The sequence below is a fragment of the Narcine bancroftii genome, chromosome 2 (assembly GCF_036971445.1).
Source record: "Narcine bancroftii isolate sNarBan1 chromosome 2, sNarBan1.hap1, whole genome shotgun sequence".
Taxonomy (NCBI): Eukaryota; Metazoa; Chordata; class Chondrichthyes; order Torpediniformes; family Narcinidae; genus Narcine; species Narcine bancroftii.
In genome coordinates, this window is record NC_091470.1 from 322,168,660 (window position 1) to 322,191,009 (window position 22,350).

At 40.3% G+C, this 22,350-nt stretch overlaps 1 protein-coding gene across 10 annotated transcripts in view; it reads right to left on the reverse strand.

Moving 5' to 3' along the window:
- Positions 1-22,350, reverse strand: part of tmem67 (transmembrane protein 67) — a 115,730-nt gene that overhangs the window by 66,434 nt on the left and 26,946 nt on the right. For 7 of the 10 annotated variants that reach the window (XM_069921909.1, XM_069921910.1, XM_069921903.1 and 4 more), the window contains 5 exons: positions 13,586-13,652; positions 13,149-13,223; positions 10,312-10,374; positions 1,960-2,120; positions 785-890 (listed from right to left, as the gene is read on the reverse strand). In XM_069921909.1, coding sequence (XP_069778010.1) covers positions 785-890; positions 1,960-2,120; positions 10,312-10,374; positions 13,149-13,223; positions 13,586-13,652 — 472 coding nt within the window. The remainder of the gene's footprint in view (positions 1-784; positions 891-1,959; positions 2,121-10,311; positions 10,375-13,148; positions 13,224-13,585; positions 13,653-22,350) is intronic. The other 3 variants (XM_069921902.1, XM_069921905.1, XM_069921906.1) reach the window with 3 other exon arrangements.

Here is a 22,350-nt window from a genome sequence, read left to right on the forward strand (position 1 = left end):
TGCAATGCTGCCGCAAAACAACAAATTTTGTGACATGTTCTTGACAATAAATTCTGATCCTGAAATTCCAAAAGACTGCAGCAAAATGCTGGTAAATGGATTAAGTATAAATGGGTGTTTTATAGTCACTCAGACATCATGTGCTTCAATATCCAGCTTTTCATGATAATATCCAATGTAACGTGTGTATCTTTCTATATTCAAGCATTCAGTAATCTTTCACAACACAAATTCAGTTCATCTAGGATTCCTACTTCCAGCTCCAATGCATCTTTTCTTTAAAGGAACAAGATGGTTTTTATTTTAATTAGCCACTCATTATTTTGAGTTTCCTGTTATGGTATGGATCAAAAGTACAGCATGTTACTGGTAGCTGCATGAAACAGTTATGTAAAGTAGCAGATGTCATGAATAAAGTATGCAACCTACAGGAACGGGTGTTAGCCTAACACATACTCTGGTCTCAAAACCTATTTGCAAGATATTCTGATTAGCTTTACAGCTTCTTTCTTGATTTTTCAATGATCAACTATAAGTAGAGGCCTCATTTTGTTCAATCAATCCTTATAATTAAGCATGTTCCTATGTTTAAGTGCTAACACACGATTCCCTTTGCATTGTTACTGTAAGTTTAAAGTGATATTTTGTCTTTAAATACCTGTCCTCTGAAATATGTAGACTTCCTGATAAATACATAAACAATGTTAAGTTAATGTATTTCACTTGAGCTTGGCTCATAATAAATCAATGCATTGAAAGGAAAACAGATGATAGATGTACTTACTTTCAAGGACTTAAAATGAAATAATGTTTGAAATGGTTCTTGATCAACAAGTCTAAACCCAAAACCATACTGAGTATCAAAGTACAACCAGGGCATATTCTTTCGCCTGAAAATACAATTTCAACATATTTGACCTCAATAATGACAGATACACAAGAATGTAAGAATATATGTGTGTTCACAATGTAATTTTGTTTTTCATTTTATTCTGACTTTTACTATCCAAAAAATACTGTTGAATAACATGCTGCAGATCAATCACTAATCAATCCTCTGGGCATCTCCAGTTTCTCCTCCTATGGGCTTGATCAGCATTTTGAGTTGTGACTTCATCTTGGCCACCTCCAGAAACTGTCTATTGCTGAAAATATCCACCAATAATTGGCTTCATTTATTATAGTATTTTATTAATGAAGAACCACCAAAAGTGGTGAGTGCAAATGGAATGTAGTATCTAATTTGAAATCAAATAATTCTCACAAAGAGTATCAATAATTATATTCAATCTGAGAAAGACAAAGGGGAAGGGGAAAGAGAAAGAGATAAGTACAATGTTGATGGCAGTGGGGGGGGGGGAAATGTGTGCTGAGAGAGAGAGAGAGAGAGAGAGAGAGAGAGAGAGAGAGAGAAGAGAGAAAGTGAGAAAGAGAGAGAGAGAGAGAGAGAGAGAGAGAGAGAGAGAGATAAACAGAGAGAAAGTAAGAGAGAAAGAGAGAATGAAGTTGTAGTGTGGATAGACGATCTTCAGTATTTGACCCCCCTCAGTGCCAATCGAAAGGAAAGAGTATATTTGTCAAAAACTTGATAGCTGGCATGTAAACTGACAGTGAGGTATGATTTGATATCTTACATTTTTGATGAGGTATGACAATATGGGATATGATAAAGTTCCATTATTGTCACCACTTTAACCAGGCCCTCACAGAAACCTACAGCACCTGTGCCTACTTAGCTTCCAAGATCAGACAATTCCAGGTGTATTTAGGCTATTGGGGGCTGGCTCCATACTTGTGGAAATTTGTCCTACTGGCAAACAACAGTATTCTTATTGAATATCATGTATCAAAAAGTAGGCCATTTCCTACCAAGAGAAAAATGTAATTTAATCAAAATACAAAAACAGCAAATGCTCCAAAAGGAAATACAATTTTTCTTGAACTACTGAAAGTTCTTACCAAGAAGATATTGAATGGGTATTTCCTAAGCTTCCTGTCTTCTTAAATAAAGTGTGATAAAGGGTACAAGCATCATTCAGAGTTGTTGCCATGTCAATTGAATTCATGATCATGACACACATATTTCCCACTGCTTGACAGGCAGTAAGATTTGCAAATCTCTGGAGGGGGAAAAAAGAAAAGGAACTAAAACAGCAAACTTGCTAATTAAGGTAAATATAATTAAAATATATACTTTATCAATTATTCTTCTTCATAAATCTAGGAATAGACTGATTACCAGCTAAGTATTTACTTGTTGTATTCTTAGTGTCAAAGCATTTCATGTATTCCAATTGGCATTGTTTTTCTACTATTTGAACCAATTTATTTTTAGACAGTTAAATAATTTGACAAAAAAGCAAGAAGATAAATATTTTAAAGGAATTTTTAAAGCTTAAACTGCAAGCATTCAAATGTTATAAATTAACATGATTTCTCAGTTTAATTCAAGTGCATCCAGCTCAAACACTTTTTAAAAAAATAAATGATTACATTTTTCAATTGCATGGTTAACTGGTAGAAAAGAAAGTCTTGGAACATGCAAATGCATTTCAGGATGGCAGGACATAACTAGTTGGGTACCCAGCTTCCCTGAGCAATTTTTATTGGAGGTATCCTGTCTGGATGTCTTGTAACTTGGTTTGAGAACTGCTCTGCCTAGACTGCAAGAAACTGCAGAGTTGTGAATGTAGATCACATCCGGGCCACACATTCTTCCCCCCCCCCCCCCCCCCCCCCCCCCCCCACCCCCCTTCAGGTAGAAGATGCACGAGTTTGAAAATGCTCACCTCCAGATTTAAGAATACAATAGTTTCTCTCAGCTTTTCTCAGATCCTTGAATGGACTTCCCAATTGTACAAGATTAGGCCTTGTAATGTTTAACTGTACTTTTCTCATTCTATCCTACAACTTGGTCTTGTATTACACCACACCCCCATATTCTGCTCCGTTGTTTTATGTTTTCATTCTTGCACTACCTGCTATACTATGTATAGGTTAACTTGTTTTGAGAGCATGCAAAACACTGTATTCGTACATGAGTCAATAAGCAGAGATCAGAGCTTGGGTCCCAGCTAATCATATCATTAGCTGGGACCCATGCACCAATGACCAATGTAATATTTCTAAGTGTGCTGATAACAAAACCATGTGAATTTGAGGAGAATGGATACAAAGAGGCTTCAAATGAACATATTCTAAATGGGTGAATGATGAAGGTGTACAATGTGGAAAAGCATGATGTTAATTTACTTTACATTAAACAAAGGTAAACACTAGGTATTTCTTAAAAGGTGTTGAATGCTCAGAGAAACCTGGATATCCATCACCTCTAATCACTGAATGCTAACATACATGTCTTTCAAATAATTTGAGAGGCAATTCGTATGTTGGGTGTGAATCCAAGTTTGAGATGACACAAACATCGGTGGTATTGTGGACAGCGAGGAAGATGCTACAAGGCTACAGCAGAATATAGATCAGATAGAAAGTAGGGTAGGGTACTGGCAAATGAAATTTAATTCTGGTAAGTAATAAATGTTATAAAGTCAAATAGTTGTATGTTATGTACAGTAAAGGATAGGTACTGAAGAATTTTAATGAACAGGGGCTAACTTATCCAACTCCATAGTTTTTTTAAAGTAGCAGCACAGATTGATAATATAGTAAAGGAAGGCATTTGGCATGCTTGCCTTCAAAATCATGGCACAGAATATAAGAGTTGGGGCATTATTTTATAACCTTAAAACAAACATTGGTTAAACTACAGTATTATATGCAGTTATGGTCCACACCCTATCGAAATAATATGATTGTGTTGGAGATGATGCAGAGGAAGTTCAGCAGGATGTGCTTGGATTGGGGGACTTTAGTAATGGGGAGATTGAACAGATTAGGCTTGTTTTGCTGCAGCAAAGGAAACTGAGGATTGACCTGATGGAAGTGTATAAAATTAGATAAAGCAATGATAGGATAGGCAGTTGAAATCTTTATCCCATTGTAGGGGTTAAAAAAAAATCAAGAAAGTTATGTTTAAGATGAAAGAAACAAGATTAAAGGAGCATTGAGGGATATTTACTTTCACACAGAATGGTTGATATCTGTAACAGGCTGCCAGACGAAGTGGTGAAATTGGATATAATTAATATATTTCAGGGACATTTAGACAGACAGTAGGCAATGCAGACCTAATGTGGGCAAAAGGGAATAATGTAGATAGGCAAAAAGGTCATCATGGATTTTTAAAAAAAATAAAATAAGTAAAACATGAAAATCTGTATACACCATGGTTGAAGTAAAAACACACAATGCTGGAGAAACTCAGCAGGTCAAACAGTGTCCTTTATATAGCAACGGTTAAAAAAAAGGGCCCAAGTCCAAAATGTCGGTTATGTATCTTTACCGTTGCTATATAAAGGACACTGTTTGACCTGCTGAGTTTCTCCAGCATTGTGTGTTTTTTTTTTAATGGATTTTTTTTTTTTTTATTCACAGCATGGAAGAAGCAGATTCTGGCTATTTAAACCTGTGCCGCCCAATTACACCCAAATTACAACCCCGAATGTTCTGGATGCTGGGAGGAACCGGAGCACCCAGAGTAAATGCATGCAGACACTGGGAGACTGTACAAATTTCTACAGAGAGCGCTGCATTTAAATCCGGGTCGCTGACATTGTAATAGCTTTGCGTTAATCGTGTTTACCCAGTGTGAGAGGCCAAAGGGCCTTTGGTAGGTGAAAGGGCCTATTTCTGTGCTAAACAACTCAATAATTCTATGACAAATGTAAAACTTCACTACTATAGTTAAATGAGGTGGTGGTGAGATCATACTTAAGAATATTGCACAAAAATTTTATAAACAAAAAATTTGCAGATCCTGGGGCCGAGTGTCATACACAAATGTGCTGGAGAAACTCAGCAGGTCTCACAGCATCCAAGGGAAATGAAGGGTAACCAAGGTTTCAAGCCTGAGCCCTCAAGTCTGAAATATTGGTTATCCTTTACTTCTGATGGATGCTGCATGACCTGCAGTTTCTTCAGCACATTTGTGTAATGCACACAGTTTTGATCTCCTTACCTATTGAGATTATTGCTATGTAGAGAATGCAGTAAAAAAAAAAAAAAAAAATCATCAAACTCATTTCTGAGATGGAAAGTCTGTCAGAGATTGAGTAGATTCAGTTTCTATTCGTTAAAGTTTACGAGGATTAAGGGTGATTTCAAAGAAATGGACAGAATTCTTTGAGGGCTCTACAGGGTAGAGAGAATGTTTCCTTTGGTTAAAGAAGTTAGAAGTAGGTGCCACAACGTCAAAATTAAGAGAAGGCCATTTGGACAGAAATATGGAGTCTAAGCAAACAAATGGTGAATCTTTGAATATTACAATCCTCCATAAATTTCAATCAAATAGATAAATTTCTGGAGTGAGTGGAAGAAAGCTTAGAGGAGATTACCAAGGCTAAATTTTGTATTCAGAGTGGAGGGTGCTTGCATTGCCAGTGATGGAGGTGGAGGCTGATACAATAGTGACACTCAAACTCTCAGATAGGTACAGAGATGTACGAAAAGTAGTGTTATGTGTGTGACAGAGGAAAAAATAGATTGTTGTGTTCTAGTGTCCTTAATAATGTTTGGGATAAAGAATTATTTTCCTTTATTTGCCCCTGTGCTCCACAGTTCTAAATTTGTTTTCAAGCAATTCAAATATAATTAAAGTGCACTTCCAGATTTTATTAAAGAGTATTTGTGTACATTTTTGTTTGACAATGTCGAAATTACAGTGAATGTTACACATAGTCCCCTCATTTCAGGACATTATAATGTTTGGGACATTTGGCTTCACAGGTGTTTGTGATTATTCAGGTATGTTTAATTGTTTCATTGGTGCCGATATAAGAGAGCTCAGCTTGGTTTGAAGCTTTTAATCACCTTTGGAGTCTGTAGTTGCCATTTTACAACATGAGGACCATAATTGTGCCAATGGAAGTCAAAGAAGCCATTATGCAGCTGAAAAACATGAATAAAACAGTAAGGGACATCACCCAAATCTTTGGATTACCAAATCAACTGTTTGGAACATTAAGAAGAAAGAGTGTACTGATAAGTTTAGTAAATGGAAATAGATTGGTAGATTGGGAGGCCAAGGAAGACTCCACTGCTGATGACAGAAGAATTCTCATCACAATGAAGAAAATCCCCAAATGCCTGTCTCCGATAGACACTCTTCAGGAGGCAGGTGTGAATATCTCAATGACTACTGTCCACAGAAGACTTCATGAATGTTATGCTGTAAGATGCAAACTACTAGTTAGTCACAAAAAGGATGGCCAGATTACAATTGGCCAATAAGTATGTAAAAGAGACTGCAGAATTCTGGATAAAGGACTTGTGGACAGATAAGACCGAGATTAACTTGCATTAGAGTGATGGCAAGAGCAAAGTGTGGAGGTGCAAAGGAACTGCCCAAGATCCAAAACATACAACCTCATCTGTAAAGCATGCTGTTGATGCTGTTATGACCTGGGCACGTATGGCTGCCACAGGTACTGGCACTCTTATCTTCATTGATGATGCAACTGCTGAAGGCATACCAAAATGAATTCTTTGTATAGAAATATCTGCTCAAGTTCGAGCAAATTCCTCCAAACTCATTGGACGGCAATTCATCCTACAGCAGGACAATAATCCCAAACATACTGCTAAAGCGACAAAGTAGCTGTTCAATGCTAAAAACTGGAAAATTCTTGAATGGTCAAGTCAGTCAGCTGATGTAAATCCAAATGAGGATACCTTCCATATGCTGAATGGAAAACTTAAGGGAACAAGCTGTCGAAACAAGCAGGAGCTGAAGATGGCAGCAGTAGAGGACTGGTAGAGAATCATCAGAGAAGATGCTCAGCACCTGGTGATGTCTATGAATCACAAAATTCAAGCAGTCATTACATGTAAGGTGTTTGCAACAAGTTACCAAACACGGCTACTTTTATATACAATACAAACCACTGCTATGTCCCAAATATAGAGTGTCCTGAAATGAGGGGACTATGTATTAAAAAGTGCTGTAATTTCTACATTGTCAAACCAAACTGTACACCAATATCCTTTAATAAAATCTGGAATGTGCACTTTAATTAACTTTTAAATTTTGTTTTTAAATTTAGACATACAGCATCATAACAGACCCTTTCAGTGCATGAGCCTGTGCCACCCAATTAACCTACAACCCCCAGTACATTTTTTTGAATGGTGGGAGAAAACCTGAGCACTTGGAGGAAGCCAATGCATACACGGGGAGAACATATAAACTCCTTACAGACAGCATGGGATTCGACCCCATTCCCAGTCGCTGGTGCTCTAACAGTGTTGTGCTAACCGTACCACCCATGTGAATTGTTTAATTGGAAATTTAAAACTGTGGAGCACAGGGGCAAATAAAGGAAAAGAAATGTGTCTTTGTCCAAATATTATGGAGGTTATTGTATGTTCTCTGGATATTACAGGATACCAAGGGGATTGGGACAGGTCAGGAAAATTGTCTGTGATAACAGATCAGCCATCATATTGTTGTGTAGCCAACAGGCCAACTCCTGCTCCTATTTCGTGTTTTTTTAATAATAATAATAATAAGGTTCAACGACAAGGACCGATTTAGACTACTGTATGGGGTGTTGGGGGGGGGGGGGGGTGGGGTAGTTGGAAGAAGAAGAGTCAGTGCCTTGATTCAAACAGGAATTTCAAATGTCCTGCTGATTTTAAGAGGGGGACATCTTTTAATTTTTCAGAATTTTATTAACGGTTTGGAAAACTAAATCACATCTTCTTCTTTGGCTTGGCTTCGCAGACGAAGATTTTTGGAGGGGGTAAATGTCCATGTCAGCTGCAGGCTCGTTTGTGGCTGACAAGTCCGATGCGGGACAGGCAGACACGGTTGCAGCGGTTGCAGGGGAAAATTGGTTGGTTGGGGTTGGGTGTTGGGTTTTTCCTTCTTTGCCTTTTGTCAGTGAGGTGGGCTCTGCGGTCTTCTTCAAAGGAGATTGCTGCCCGCCAAACTGTGAGGCACCAAGATGCACGGTTTGAGGCGATATCAGCCCACTGGCAGTGGTCAATATGGCAGGCACCAAGAGCTTTCTTTAGGCAGTCCTTGTACCTCTTCTTTGGTGCATCTCTGTCTCGGTGGCCAGTGGAGAGCTCGCCATATAACATGATCTTGGGAAGGTGATGGTCCTCCATTCTGGAGATGTGACCTACCCAGCGCAGTTTGATCTTCAGCAGCGTGGACTCGATGCCATCTCGAGTACTTCGACGTTAGGGATGAAAGCGCTCCAATGAATGTTGAGGATGGAGCGGAGACAACGCTGGTGGAAGCGTTCTAGGAGCCGTAGGTGATGCCGGTAGAGGACCCATGATTCGGAGCCGAACAGGAGTGTGGGTATGACAACGGCTCTGTATACGCTTATCTTTGTGAGGTTTTTCAGTTGGTTGTTTTTCCAGACTCTTTTGTGTAGTCTTCCAAAGGCGCTATTTGCCTTGGCGAGTCTGTTGTCTATCTCGTTGTCGATCCTTGCATCTGATGAAATGATGCCACCGAGATAGGTAAACTGGTTGACCGTTTTGAGTTTTGTGTGCCCGATGGAGATGTGGGGGGGCTGGTAGTCATGGTGGGGAGCTGGCTGATGGAGGACCTCAGTTTTCTTCAGGCTGACTTCCAGGCCAAACATTTTGGCAGTTTCCGCAAAACAGGACGTCAAGCGCTGAAGAGCTGGCTCTGAATGGGCAACTAAAGCGGCATCATCTGCAAAGAGTAGTTCACGGACAAGTTTCTCTTGTGTCTTGGTGTGAGCTTGCAGGCGCCTCAGATTGAAGAGACTGCCATCCGTGCGGTACCGGATGTAAACAGTGTCTTCATTGTTGAGGTCTTTCATGGCTTGGTTCAGCATCATGCTGAAGAAGATTGACCTCAAATCACATCTTAAAGTGGAATTAAAAGGGAAATTGTGATTTAGGTGGAGGATAGAGAATAGTTCTTCAGATCCAGATCAGGTTGGAGAAGTGTTAAACTTGTGAAATTGAAGAATTGCCATTAGAAATCATGGGAGCGAAGTAGATGGAATTTGTGGGAAACATTGGGATTTGGAATAATTACTATGGCAACTATGTTGAAGTTAGAGGAACCAGCTATTCCTGGCAGCCACAAAGACTTCAGTAAAAATATTTACTTTAGTTAGTCCTTCTATTAGCCTAGTTTTTGAACCTTCAGAAAACATCGTCACTATAAGCTTAAAATATAATTCCTCTTAAAAGAGACAAATATCCTTAGTCATACAGTAAAAGTCCTAAAATCCAGACTGCTTGGGGAACGGGTCAGTTTGGATTTTGAGGATTCTCGGGCAATGCATCTGTGGCGTTTACACAATGCGGGCATGCATGCAAAAGCCGATAGTTTTCAAGAATTCCAGATTCTTAGGCAATCTGATTTTATGGCATCCAGATTTTTAGACTTTATCTCCTTTCACATCACCAACCCTCCAAGGAAATTTACCAGGTACGCTGCACTCGGAGAGCCTTTGCCACTGCGCCTTGATTTACCTGGTTCATCAGGAACCCAGGAATTAAAGGGGGGGGTCCCACTGCCAGTGGTGACATCATGAGTGACGTATTACATACGGAGCTCTCACAGGCCAACCAGCTGAACAGTTATATTTCACAGCACAGCCAGCCTCTAACATTACTGCTGGCCACGCTCTGACAGCCCCACTGACTGCAGAGTTGTATTTTAAAGTTCAGCCAGCTGTGGTCTGACATTACCGCCAGCTGTGCTGTGAAATATAATTGTGCAGTTGGCAGGGCTGTCAGAGCATGTCTGACTGCGCTGTGAAATATGACTGGTGCAAACATGCAGGCATTAACATTACTGATGGTATCCAGTAAGTCGAGTAGACCATTCACACGGCCAGAGAGTGATTAACAAGTTAACTCAACTGAGATCTGACACGTGCTGCCACCAAGAGTCTAAGCCTGGTTGATTTTTTTTTTTTTTTTTTTTATATAAACACGTCCTGCCCGGTTACCTGCTTATGCACTTGCTAAATTGGCCGGTTCAACCCACATGTACTTGGTGGTGTGAAAGGGGCTTTTTACTGTTGTTTTTGCTGATAGATTACTTTTCTGAGAATGGATCAGTCACCCGTCTGCGGTTCATCTCTATTAAAACTATTGTAACAGATTTGAGACTTTAAAAATGCTTACTCCTATCTATTCTTGGGAGTTTGGGTATCTTTCTCCCCCCCCCTAAAATGTTTAATTCAAACTTACTAAGCATGCAATAGCAGATGCCTTCAAATGAGTGACAAACCACGCAGATGAAACTTTAAAACCCTGCAAAATGACAAGAAATGGTCAGGATAATAACTTGGAACATTGTAAATTTATTTATTTGGGAATTATGAGGCAAAGTTTTCATCTAAACAGAAATGTCCATATTTATATCATATTTTGGATTGCTGATGCTGCATTTACACAATGAAATTGTTTAAAGATTTGTTGTTCAGTTTAATTTTTTACATCAACCATATTTTAGCTCACAAAAATTAAATAGATTAAAGTCAGATCTTTCAGATCAATGTTTTAAAGGAGCCAAGAGATTAGTACTTTTTTTTTTACATTCTATGTGGTCATGCCCAAAATTGACATCATTTTGGATAGAATGAGAAACTTTTTTGGAACAAGTCACAGGAGGGTTAAATTTCCATAGGATCCATATAACCATTTACGGAGCGGAAACAGGCCATGTTGGCCTTTCGAGTCCACACTGGTTCACTGATTTTGTGTGTCCTCTTCAGGAAATGGTCCCGGTAGATCTTGGGTAATATTTCACAGATAAGACCAAAATTGAAACTGAATTTCTATCAAAAAGAATTTGTAAAAATTGCATTATAAGTTGCTAGAAAATGACACAGAAATCGGATTCTCATTTAGGTTTGGAAAGATGGCATGTGGAGATTCATAGCTGTATACCTCTTCAGAAGATTACATACAACTTAATAAATAAAAATATATTTTGAAAAATTAGAGCCCATATTTACTTATTGTAGGTATAAATTTATAAATGGCTTTCTCTAAACCTCGTGAAACCTTGTTAACTCCTTGGGATAAACAAATAAAACTGAAAAAGGGAAGGCAGTGATCCCTTGACAACCAGTTCTTACTTTCTTGCTTGCTTTTTTTTCCCCATCATTTATTTTGGTGGGGGAGGGGGGTTTATAAAACCATCATGTATCATGGAATTGATATAACTATACAATTATTATTTTGAGATGAAAAGTTTAAATAAAATTAAAAAAAAAAAATCTTGTTTATTTTTACTGAAATAATTTTTAACGCTGGATTTGTTTTTCAGGAAACATCTTTCATGAATTAAAATAGAAAGCCTAGGAATCCTATGGCTGTGCTATTCTGTTTGGAAATATTGTGCATTAAACAGAAAACTACTACTTCTGAGGTAGTTTGTTTCAACATATTATCATTCTTCAATCATATCTTCAATCTGAGGCGCCTGCAAGCTCACACCAAGACACAAGAGAAACTTGTCCGTGAACTACTCTTTGCAGATGATGCCGCTTTAGTTGCCCATTCAGAGCCAGCTCTTCAGCGCTTGACGTCCTGCTTTGCGGAAACTGCCAAAATGTTTGGCCTGGAAGTCAGCCTGAAGAAAACTGAGGTCCTCCATCAGCCAGCTCCCCACCATGACTACCAGCCCCCCCACATCTCCATCGGGCACACAAAACTCAAAACGGTCAACCAGTTTACCTATCTCGGCTGCACCATTTCATCAGATGCAAGGATCGACAATGAGATAGACAACAGACTCGCCAAGGCAAATAGCGCCTTTGGAAGACTACACAAAAGAGTCTGGAAAAACAACCAACTGAAAAACCTCACAAAGATAAGCGTATACAGAGCCGTTGTCATACCCACACTCCTGTTCGGCTCCGAATCATGGGTCCTCTACCGGCACCACCTACGGCTCCTAGAACGCTTCCACCAGCGTTGTCTCCGCTCCATCCTCAACATCCATTGGAGCGCTCACACCCCTAACGTCGAGGTACTCGAGATGGCAGAGGTCGACAGCATCGAGTCCACGCTGCTGAAGATCCAGCTGCGCTGGATGGGTCACGTCTCCAGAATGGAGGACCATCGCCTTCCCAAGATCGTATTATATGGCGAGCTCTCCACTGGCCACCGTGACAGAGGTGCACCAAAGAAAAGGTACAAGGACTGCCTAAAGAAATCTCTTGGTGCCTGCCACATTGACCACCGCCAGTGGGCTGATAACGCCTCAAACCGTGCATCTTGGCGCCTCACAGTTTGGCGGGCAGCAGCCTCCTTTGAAGAAGACCGCAGAGCCCACCTCACTGACAAAAGGCAAAGGAGGAAAAACCCAACACCCAACCCCAACCAACCAATTTTCCCTTGCAACCGCTGCAATCGTGTCTGCCTGTCCCGCATCGGACTGGTCAGCCACAAACGAGCCTGCAGCTGACGTGGACTTTTTACCCCCTCCATAAATCTTCGTCCGCGAAGCCAAGCCAAAGAGAGAGAGACTACTTCTGAGGTAGTTTGTTTCAACATATTATCATTGTTGAATCAACCTCGAGGTTGAATGGCTTCCTGATTTGCAGGTATTTTTGTCAGATGTAAAAATAAACCCTCATTCAAAATTTCACTGACACAGTAAGGAATTTGAAAAGTCTCACAATTTAGACACAGTTAAGAATAGAGGAAGTGTTGTCAACACACACAAGGAAACTGACAACATACTTTAGGATGGTGTTGCCTAAAGAGGTGAAAAGAAGAGAGGCCAAAATAATCCTTGAAATCCTTCTTAACACAGCCCTTGAACTGGCAAAATAATCTATTACAAGTGGTTCTCTGACTATAAATAAATAAATAGGAATGGAACCAGCTGGGCAATACTGACAAAAACTGGGAGGTTTCTGATGTGTATCCACCAGTGGAAAGATCAAAGAAGAAAAAATATATATTTATGGTAATTATTCTGAATATAAATTTCTATGCATTATTATTTTGAAGAAGTTTGAGTAATTATTTATTAGTATTAGAGATTATTAATTAAGCTTTATTATACTTACTTGCTCATAGATAATATTTGTAACCACTGAAGAAGTTAAGTCCTCAGGATGATGAAGAAAGCATAATCCTCCAGTCTAGAAAAAACCCAGAGAATATCGCTGAAGTTTATTGTAGCTTTCTCTTTCAGACTTGTTTGTCAACTAAGTAGTTTATTCCAAATAAAATCTATTACATTACAAATAACATTAATTTTTAATACTTTTTACTGGGCCACAGTTAACCGTAAGTATAGAACACCTTTTTGCTTATTTAGCAGATTTCTAATCGATGTACCACACAAAAATATAGAAGCAAAAAAAACTTAAGAACTCAGCTTGCACCAGATTTCAGCATCTGCAGCTTCTCTTTATTTCTAAAATACATAAGCAGTTTTCCGACATCAGTTACATTAAAGAAGACAGCATTTATGAACAAATTTAAGAATACTTTTGCTTACCAAAATATTTGACTGACAATCACATGATTGTGTGGTAGCAATGAATGATTCATGACATCTGATACACCTGATGGAAAGAGTAAGAACAAATGAAGTTAAATTTGGAAATAATTACCTACCATACTCCATTCACCTCAATCAAAAATATAATTCATCACATGACCAATGATGAGCTTGTCAATTGGAATTAAAACAAGTTTAGTTGATGGGGTCAGAGGGCAGCAGTGGAGGATTGCTTTTTCTGATTGAGGCTTGTGATCAGTGATGTACTGCAATGATTGGTGATGGGTCTGTTATGTTTTTTCCTTGAAGAACAACAACCTTACATGGGCCTTAATGGTTAAACAACTATTTTTAGAGCTGTTTGAACCAACAATGCACTTGACTTCTGACGTAGTCTCCATTTTGTTCATGCGCAAACTGTCTACTGGGAAATGTAGTTCTTTATTCTTTGGCTTGGCTTCGTGGACGAAGATTTATGGAGGGGGTAAAAAGTCCCTAAAGTTCTTTATTATACTTGTATAATAACACATCTTTCCCCTCTTTTTATTAAAAAAATAGAAAAAAAAACACAAACTCAATACCATGTCAATATAACAAGGGTATCTACATTCCGTGGCCAGACTCTTTTCACTCAACAACTTTCAATTAGTCTCTGAGATGGTTGGCTTAACAGTCCTTTTTAGTCTGCCATATGTTTCCACTGGTATTTGTGTCTTTCTGTGAATTCTGAACAACATATCCCTTTTCTACATGACCATGGGTTGGAGCTTGTGGTCTTAGATCCACACAGTTCTTTCTCAGAGGTGTCCCTCCCACTGGCTGGATCTGGTCAGAGTGTGGCTCTATTTCCTCTTACATATATCCTTTCATGGACCATGTGCCAAAATTGTGATCTCAGATTCACACTTGAACTCCAGGCTTCAGGACTGGTATGCTTTTTGCAGTCTTATCATGATAGTGTTTCTGTTTTACTTTCTCTTCCACTTTAGCCAGTTTGACCTTGATCCTCCTTTAGGTGTCAACAGATTTATATGCATTGGAAGGCTGGTCCGTATGTGTCGACCCATCAGCATATGGATAGGAGAAAGGCCATTCTGTAGTGGTGCACCTGGAAATCATTAGACTTCTGTGGAAATCCTCTCGTCCATCATGGACTTTCTTCATGAGGCTCTTCACCACCTTGACAGAACTCTTTGTTAGGCCATGAGACTTTGAGTGATCTGGGTTTGAATTTGTATGTCAAAATCCCCAAATATTTGCAAAAGACTCAAATTCACTGCTCAAAAATTGTGGACATTGTCTGATATGACTTCACAAGGAACTCCATGCCTCGCAAACACATTTTTCATGAAAGGTTTAACTGCTTTGTTGGATGTTGACTGCAGTGTTGCTACGTCTGGGTAATTAGAAATAGAGTCTGTTACCACTATCTGACTCTTCCCATTACAGTCAAACAAACCTACTCCAACTTTGAAGTGCGGCCTCTCCGGTACAAGATGTGGTGTAAGTGGCTCTACTTGTTGCTTTGGTCTATAGGTAAGGCATATTTTGCATGAAGCAGTGGTCTGGCTTGTGTCTTGGTTCATTCTGGGCAAGTGCATCACCTCACAAGCTCCACATTTGCAATTTTCCTCACCAAAATGTCATTCGTGCATCTTCTAGAGCATCACAAACCTGTTCCCTTTGAAGACCCTATCTTTTACAACTGACAGTTCATCTCTGCATTCCTAATATTCCCAAATACCTATTGGACAGTCATTCTTAGCTGTTGGCCATCCTTTCTGTATTGTATCTTTGAGCTCTTTCATTGTTTCATTGGTCTGTTACTTTCCTGATCTGCTCTGTTCTATCCCTGGGATACTGAAAATGAGGTGATAATCATGTCAACATAGGCCTGCATCACTGTATTAACATCTTGGCCGCTCTTTTCTTTCTTGTTAATTGCTCGAAAGTGCATCAGCTGCAAACTGGTATTTTCCTGACACGTAGCTCATTTTCACATCGTATTTCTGCAGGTTTATCAACCTGCTCTGTACCCTCAGGGACAGTCATTCAGTGGTTTGGGCATAATTGAGACCAGTGGTCTATGGTCTGTCTCCACTTTAAGAGCTTTTCCATAAATGTATTGATGGAACCTTTCACATGCATAAGTGCTGGCAAAAAGCTCTTTCTTTATCTGTTCATGGTTGGCTTCTGCACTTGTTAAAACCCTTGATGCAGAAGCCACAGGTTTCATGTGTCCTTATGCTGCTGCAATAGTACCATTCCAAGGCCATGTCAGGATATCTGGTGCACCTATCTGGATCATAAAACTTTAGTACAGACTCTTCTGTTAGGACTTTTTTTTTAATGCCTAGAATTCTTGCTTGTGCAACCAGATCCACTCATTTTTCTGCTCAAGGACTTACCAAAGTTGTGCTGACACAGTCGATAAACGAGGGATGAACTTAGCCAGGTAAGTTACCATCTCCAAGAAATGTCTCACCTCCTCTTTATTTTGGGGCCTCACAAAATTCTCAATGGCTGATACCTTAGTCATGTATCATTTTCATACTTGGTTGTCTCCCATACAATGATGCCATCCATCATGGTCTTAACTCCAGGTATACTTTCGAAGTCCTTGTGAATGCTTTTATGGTAGATATCTGGAGCAGACAAGATCCCTTTTAGTAGCCAAAGAAAATGGCATCTTCCGTGCGGAGTTTTGAAAGTGCATGGTCTCGAACTTTCCTCATTGAGCTTCATCTGCCAAAACCCAGATGACACATTGAGCTTGTTAAACCACTTGGCAACTGCAATCTGAGACATGATTTCCTCCAAGGTCAGCAATTTAAAATGTTCTTTCTTGATGGCTTTATTGAGATTTCTTGGGTACTTTAATTGAGTATCTGATTTTTTTTTCAGGCTTAGGTAGGACATAATATCCTGTAACCATTGAGCATGAGTTGCTGGTGTGGTGTCTTTCCATTTCAAGAAAATTATCTTTCTGGCTACTAAAGAGGTAAAAGATAAAATTTGTGATTCCATATACACAATGCTCCATGTTTCTTTTGCACGATGACCAGTGAGCTGTCCCAATTTGTAGATTCTTCAATTTTCTTTATGACTTTCATCTGCTCATATGTGCTGGTTCTTGTTTAAGTTTGTCTCTAAGTAAACTTTCCTACATGTCTGGACAACAGGAGCCACTGTTTCATCTACATGGATCTTGTATACACCAGGTAAACATCCAAGCCCCTCAAAGGCATCTGCATACTCTTACATGAGTGCTGTGTGCTCGTCTTCCATCTGTGAAGCTGCTATGAAAACTCTTGTCACCAGGTTGAGCTCTTCACATGCACCCAGACCGAATGTTGGCTGTACAATCTCTTTTCTACAATCAGTAGCTATGACTTTAGATGTCACCCTTTGTGTTTGAAGATCACCATACAGCCCCCTTTTACTGTAGCCTGTCACTTTTAATTTTGCTGGATAAGTCTTGTTCTTTATGGTGAGATTCTTGTAATCCCAGGCTCCAGTGTCCATCTTAAATGGAATCACTGTCTCATTCACAGTCACTGGAATGATCCATTCTGTTTTTACCAGCAGCAGTAGTCTGTAGTGTGTGCACCTTTATCTTGGAAGCCCCTGCTTTGCAGCACTTTACAAAATGATTCTTTTTCCCACATTTATTGCAAAACTTTCCATAGGCAGGGCATATCTTTGGAATATGTTCACCTCCACACCTGCTGCATTTACTATTTGGTCCTACCTTTTTGCTTTGCTGTAGCTGTGGGAAACCCTATGTGCTCTGCTCCTCTGTTTTCACTGCATGCACTGTTTTGTCTCTCCTGCGTAACTCCTTAGCTTGTGTTCTTATTGTCTCTGCTGCCTAAATATTCACAGACTTTTCTAGTGTAAATCATTTTCACTCAACAATCTTTCTCTAAGCCCATTATCTGGGACTCTGCAAACTATTCCGTCTCTAATGAGTGAGTTTTTCAAATCTCCAAATTCACAGGACTTGCTCAGTGTGTGAAGCTTGGTTAAATATTGGCTGAAGCTCATACCTTGTTTCTGGTCACATGAGAAAAACATGAATCTCTCAAATGGGATGTTTTTACTTGGAACAAAATACTCTTCAATTTTTTTTTATTTTTTTTTAAATCAGAGTCTCCAACATGAAACTGTCTCATCAATTTGAAAACTCATCCAAGGCATTTTCACCCATTATGTGTAGAAATATAGAAGTTTTCTGTTTTCATCAGAATCTCCCACTCCATCAGCCTTTAAGTTAATGCTGAATCGCTGTTTGAAGCATTTCCAATTATCGGCTGGATTGCCGGTAAACTGCTTTGATGTTGGAGGACTTTACTTATACATGACGGGAACTATTGTCTTTTCTTCCTTTCTTTGGCTTGGCATCACGGACGAAGATTTATGGAGGGGTAATGTCCACGTCAGCTGCAGGCTCGTTTGTGGCTGACAAGTCCGATGCGGGACAGGCAGACACGGTTGCAGCGGTTGCAAGGGAAAATTGGTCGACTGGGTTTTGGGATTTTCCTCCTTTGTCTTTTGTCAGTGAGGTGGGCTCTGCGGTCTTCTTCAAAGGAGGTTGCTGCCCACCGAACTGTGAGGCGCCAAGATGCACGGTTTGAGGCGATATCAGCCCACTGGCGGTGGTCAATGTGGCAGGCACCAAGAGATTTCTTTTGGTAGTCCTTCTACCTCTTCTTTGGTGCACCTCTGTCTCGGTGGCCAATGGAGAGCTCGCCATACAACACGATCTTGGGAAGGCGATGGTCCTCCATTCTGGAGAAGTGACCTACCCAGCGCAGTTTGATCTTCAGCAGCGTGGATTCGATGCTGTTGGCCTCTGCCATCTCAAGTACTTCGACGTTAGGGATGAAAGCGCTCCAATGGATGTTGAGGATGGAGCGGAGACAACGCTGGTGGAAGCTTTCTAGGAGCTGTAGGTGATGCCGGTAGAGGACCCATGATTTGGAGCCGAACAGGAGTGTGGGTATGACAACGGCTCTGTATACGCTAATCTTTGTGAGGTTTTTCAGTTGGTTGTTTTTCAAGACTCATTTGTGTAGTCTTCCAAAGGCGCTATTTGCCTTGGCAAGTCTGTTGTCTTATGACACCTTGTTATTTTTTTTACTTGAAGAAGAACAACCTAATGTGGGTTTTTGGAGCTGCTTGAACCTACAATGCACTCTAATTCTGTTGTAGTCTCCATTTTGTTCCCATACAAACCACTCATAGCCTATGTAGTTCTTTTTTCTTCTTTGGCTTGGCTTCGCGGACGAAGATTTATGGAGGGGGTAAAAAGTCCACGTCAGCTGCAGGCTCGTTTGTGGCTGACAAGTCCGATGCGGGACAGGCAGACACGGTTGCAGCGGTTGCAGGGGAAAATTGGTTGGTTGGGGTTGGGTGTTGGGTTTTTCCTCCTTTGCCTTTTGTCAGTGAGGTGGGCTCTGCGGTCTTCTTCAAAGGAGGTTGCTGCCCGCCAAACTGTGAGGCGCCAAGATGCACGGTTTGAGGCGTTATCAGCCCACTGGCGGTGGTCAATGTGGCAGGCACCAAGAGATTTCTTTAGGCAGTCCTTGTACCTTTTCTTTGGTGCACCTCTGTCACGGTGGCCAGTGGAGAGCTCGCCATATAACATGATCTTGGGAAGGCGATGGTCCTCCATTCTGGAGACGTGACCCATCCAGCGCAGCTGGATCTTCAGCAGCGTGGACTCGATGCTGTCGACCTCTGCCATCTCGAGTACTTCGACGTTAGGGATGAAAGCGCTCCAATGGATGTTGAGGATGGAGCGGAGACAACGCTGGTGGAAGCGTTCTAGGAGCCGTAGGTGATGCCGGTAGAGGACCCATGATTCGGAGCCGAACAGGAGTGTGGGTATGACAACGGCTCTGTATACGCTTATCTTTGTGAGGTTTTTCAGTTGGTTGTTTTTCCAGACTCTTTTGTGTAGTCTTCCAAAGGCGCTATTTGCCTTGGCGAGTCTGTTGTCTATCTCATTGTCGATCCTTGCATCTGATGAAATGGTGCAGCCGACATAGGTAAACTGGTTGACCGTTTTGAGTTTTGTGTGCCCAATGGAGATGTGGGGGGGCTGGAGTTTTTCAAGCTTTGTTGGGACCAAGGAAAACTGCCTCAGGATCTTCGTGATGCCACCATCATCACCCTGTACAAAAACAAAGGCGAGAAATCAGACTGCTCAAACTACAGGGGAATCACGTTGCTCTCCATTGCAGGCAAAATCTTCGCTAGGATTCTACTAAATAGAATAATACCTAGTGTTGCCGAGAATATTCTCCCAGAATCACAGTGCGGCTTTCGCGCAAACAGAGGAACTACTGACATGGTCTTTGCCCTCAGACAGCTCCAAGAAAAGTGCAGAGAACAAAACAAAGGACTCTACATAACCTTTGTTGACCTCACCAAAGCCTTCGACACCGTGAGCAGGAAAGGGCTTTGGCAAATACTAGAGCGCATCGGATGTCCCCCAAAGTTCCTCAACATGATTATCCAACTGCACGAAAACCAACAAGGTCGGGTCAGATACAGCAATGAGCTCTCTGAACCCTTCTCCATTAACAATGGCGTGAAGCAAGGCTGTGTTCTCGCACCAACCCTCTTTTCAATCTTCTTCAGCATGATGCTGAACCAAGCCATGAAAGACCCCAACAATGAAGACGCTGTTTACATCCGGTACCGCACGGATGGCAGTCTCTTCAATCTGAGGCGCCTGCAAGCTCACACCAAGACACAAGAGAAACTTGTCCGTGAACTACTCTTTGCAGACGATGCCGCTTTAGTTGCCCATTCAGAGCCAGCTCTTCAGCGCTTGACGTCCTGCTTTGCGGAAACTGCCAAAATGTTTGGCCTGGAAGTCAGCATGAAGAAAACTGAGGTCCTCCATCAGCCAGTTCTTTTTTAGACATGCATAATAACACAGGGTCCACTGTTGTTTGTTATCCATGTAGCAATTTGGATTGACAAGGACTGGACAGACTACACCATGGTTCTGAAAGAGGTAGCTGAAGAAATGGTGAGCACATTAGTAGTGATCTTTCAGGGATGGAAAATGGTTCCAGAGGACTAGAAAATTGCATATGCCACACTGCTCCTTAAGGGAGAGAAACAAAAGACAAACCAGTTAGACTAACAAGCCAGTTAGACTCTAACATCGATGTTGATAAGATGTTAGAGTCTATATTAAAGAATAAAATTCAGAGTCCTTGAAAGCACAAAATAAAATCGGCTGAAGTTAGTAAGTTTTCCTTCAGGGAAAATCTTGCCTGTGAAATCTGTTGGAGTTATTTGAAGAAATAATGACTTTACAAGGCATTTGTCAGAGCACAATTGGAGTATTTGGGCCCTATATCTACAGAAGGATGTGCTGTCATTAGAGAAGGTTCATATGACATTTACATGAATGATCTCCGGTACGAGAATGTTAAGATCTGCAGAGTACTTGATGGTGCTGGACCTATATTCGCTGGAGTTTAGATGGATCAGCTGGAATCTCTTTGAAACTCTGAATATTGAAAGGGTTAGATAGAGTGGTCATGGAGAAAGTGTTTCCAGCAGTATGAGAATTTAGTACCATAAAGCCCAGCCTCAGTATAAAAGGCATTAATTAAAACAGAGATGAGAGGTTTCTTCAATCAAGAGGATTGCATATCTGTGGAATTCATTGTCATGTACAGTTGCGGAGGCCAAGACAATGGGTATATTTAAAGCAGACTGTGATAGGTTCTTGATAAGTAAAAATATCAATGTTATGGGGAAAAGACAAGAAAGTGGGATTGAATGGAAAATACATCAGCTATGATTTGAATGGGTGAAGCAGACTCAATTGACTGAATGGCCTAATTCTTTTCAAATATCTTATGGATAGCATTGTCCTTGATATGAATGGCAAATTTGCATATGACACCAAAATTGGTGATGTAGTAGACAGCAAGGAAAGATATCATCATTTACAATAGGATCTAGATTAGTAGGGAAGGTGGGCTAAGGAATGGCCAGGAGCATTTAACTCAGACAAGTACGAGATGTTGCACATAGTCAAACCAAGGTAGGATGAAGAGTAAATGGTAGAGGCCTGGAGAATGTTGCAGAACAGAGTGACCTTGGGATGCAGATGCATAGTTTCATGAAAGTGATAACGTAGGTGGACAGAGTGGTGAAGAATGTGTCAGCACACTTCTCTTTATTGGGTGGGGTATTGAGGACAAAAGTTGGGACCTCATGACACAGCTTATGAGACAACATTTGAAGTAATATGTACAGTTCTGGTTGCTTTTCTGAGAAGGATATCCTATAAGTTATCTTCTTTCTGTTTAAAATATTCTTATTGGTTAAAATGAAGTGGATACAAAAGGTACAGATCAGTAAATTATGTCAACCATTACTTAAATGAAATAAATCTTTCCATTTAACATAACATCCATCATTGTAAATCATAACTATTTTTCTTCATCAAAAAATAGATATTCAAATTTTATATTAAAATCAATGTTTACAATTCTCTATCTTTGAATTTTTTTTTTAAATGTCACTAAAAGATCCTCTTCTTGAGAAAAAACAAATAGAACAATTAATGGGCAGGGTTCTACTTTGAACTTAAAAATCACCGATAAAGTATGAAAAATATTTTTCCAGAATATTTCTAAACTAAGGCAAGTCGAAAATGTGTGAATCAATGAAGCCTCAAATATTTTACATCTATCACATAATGGAGCAATGTGCGATAATTTAAC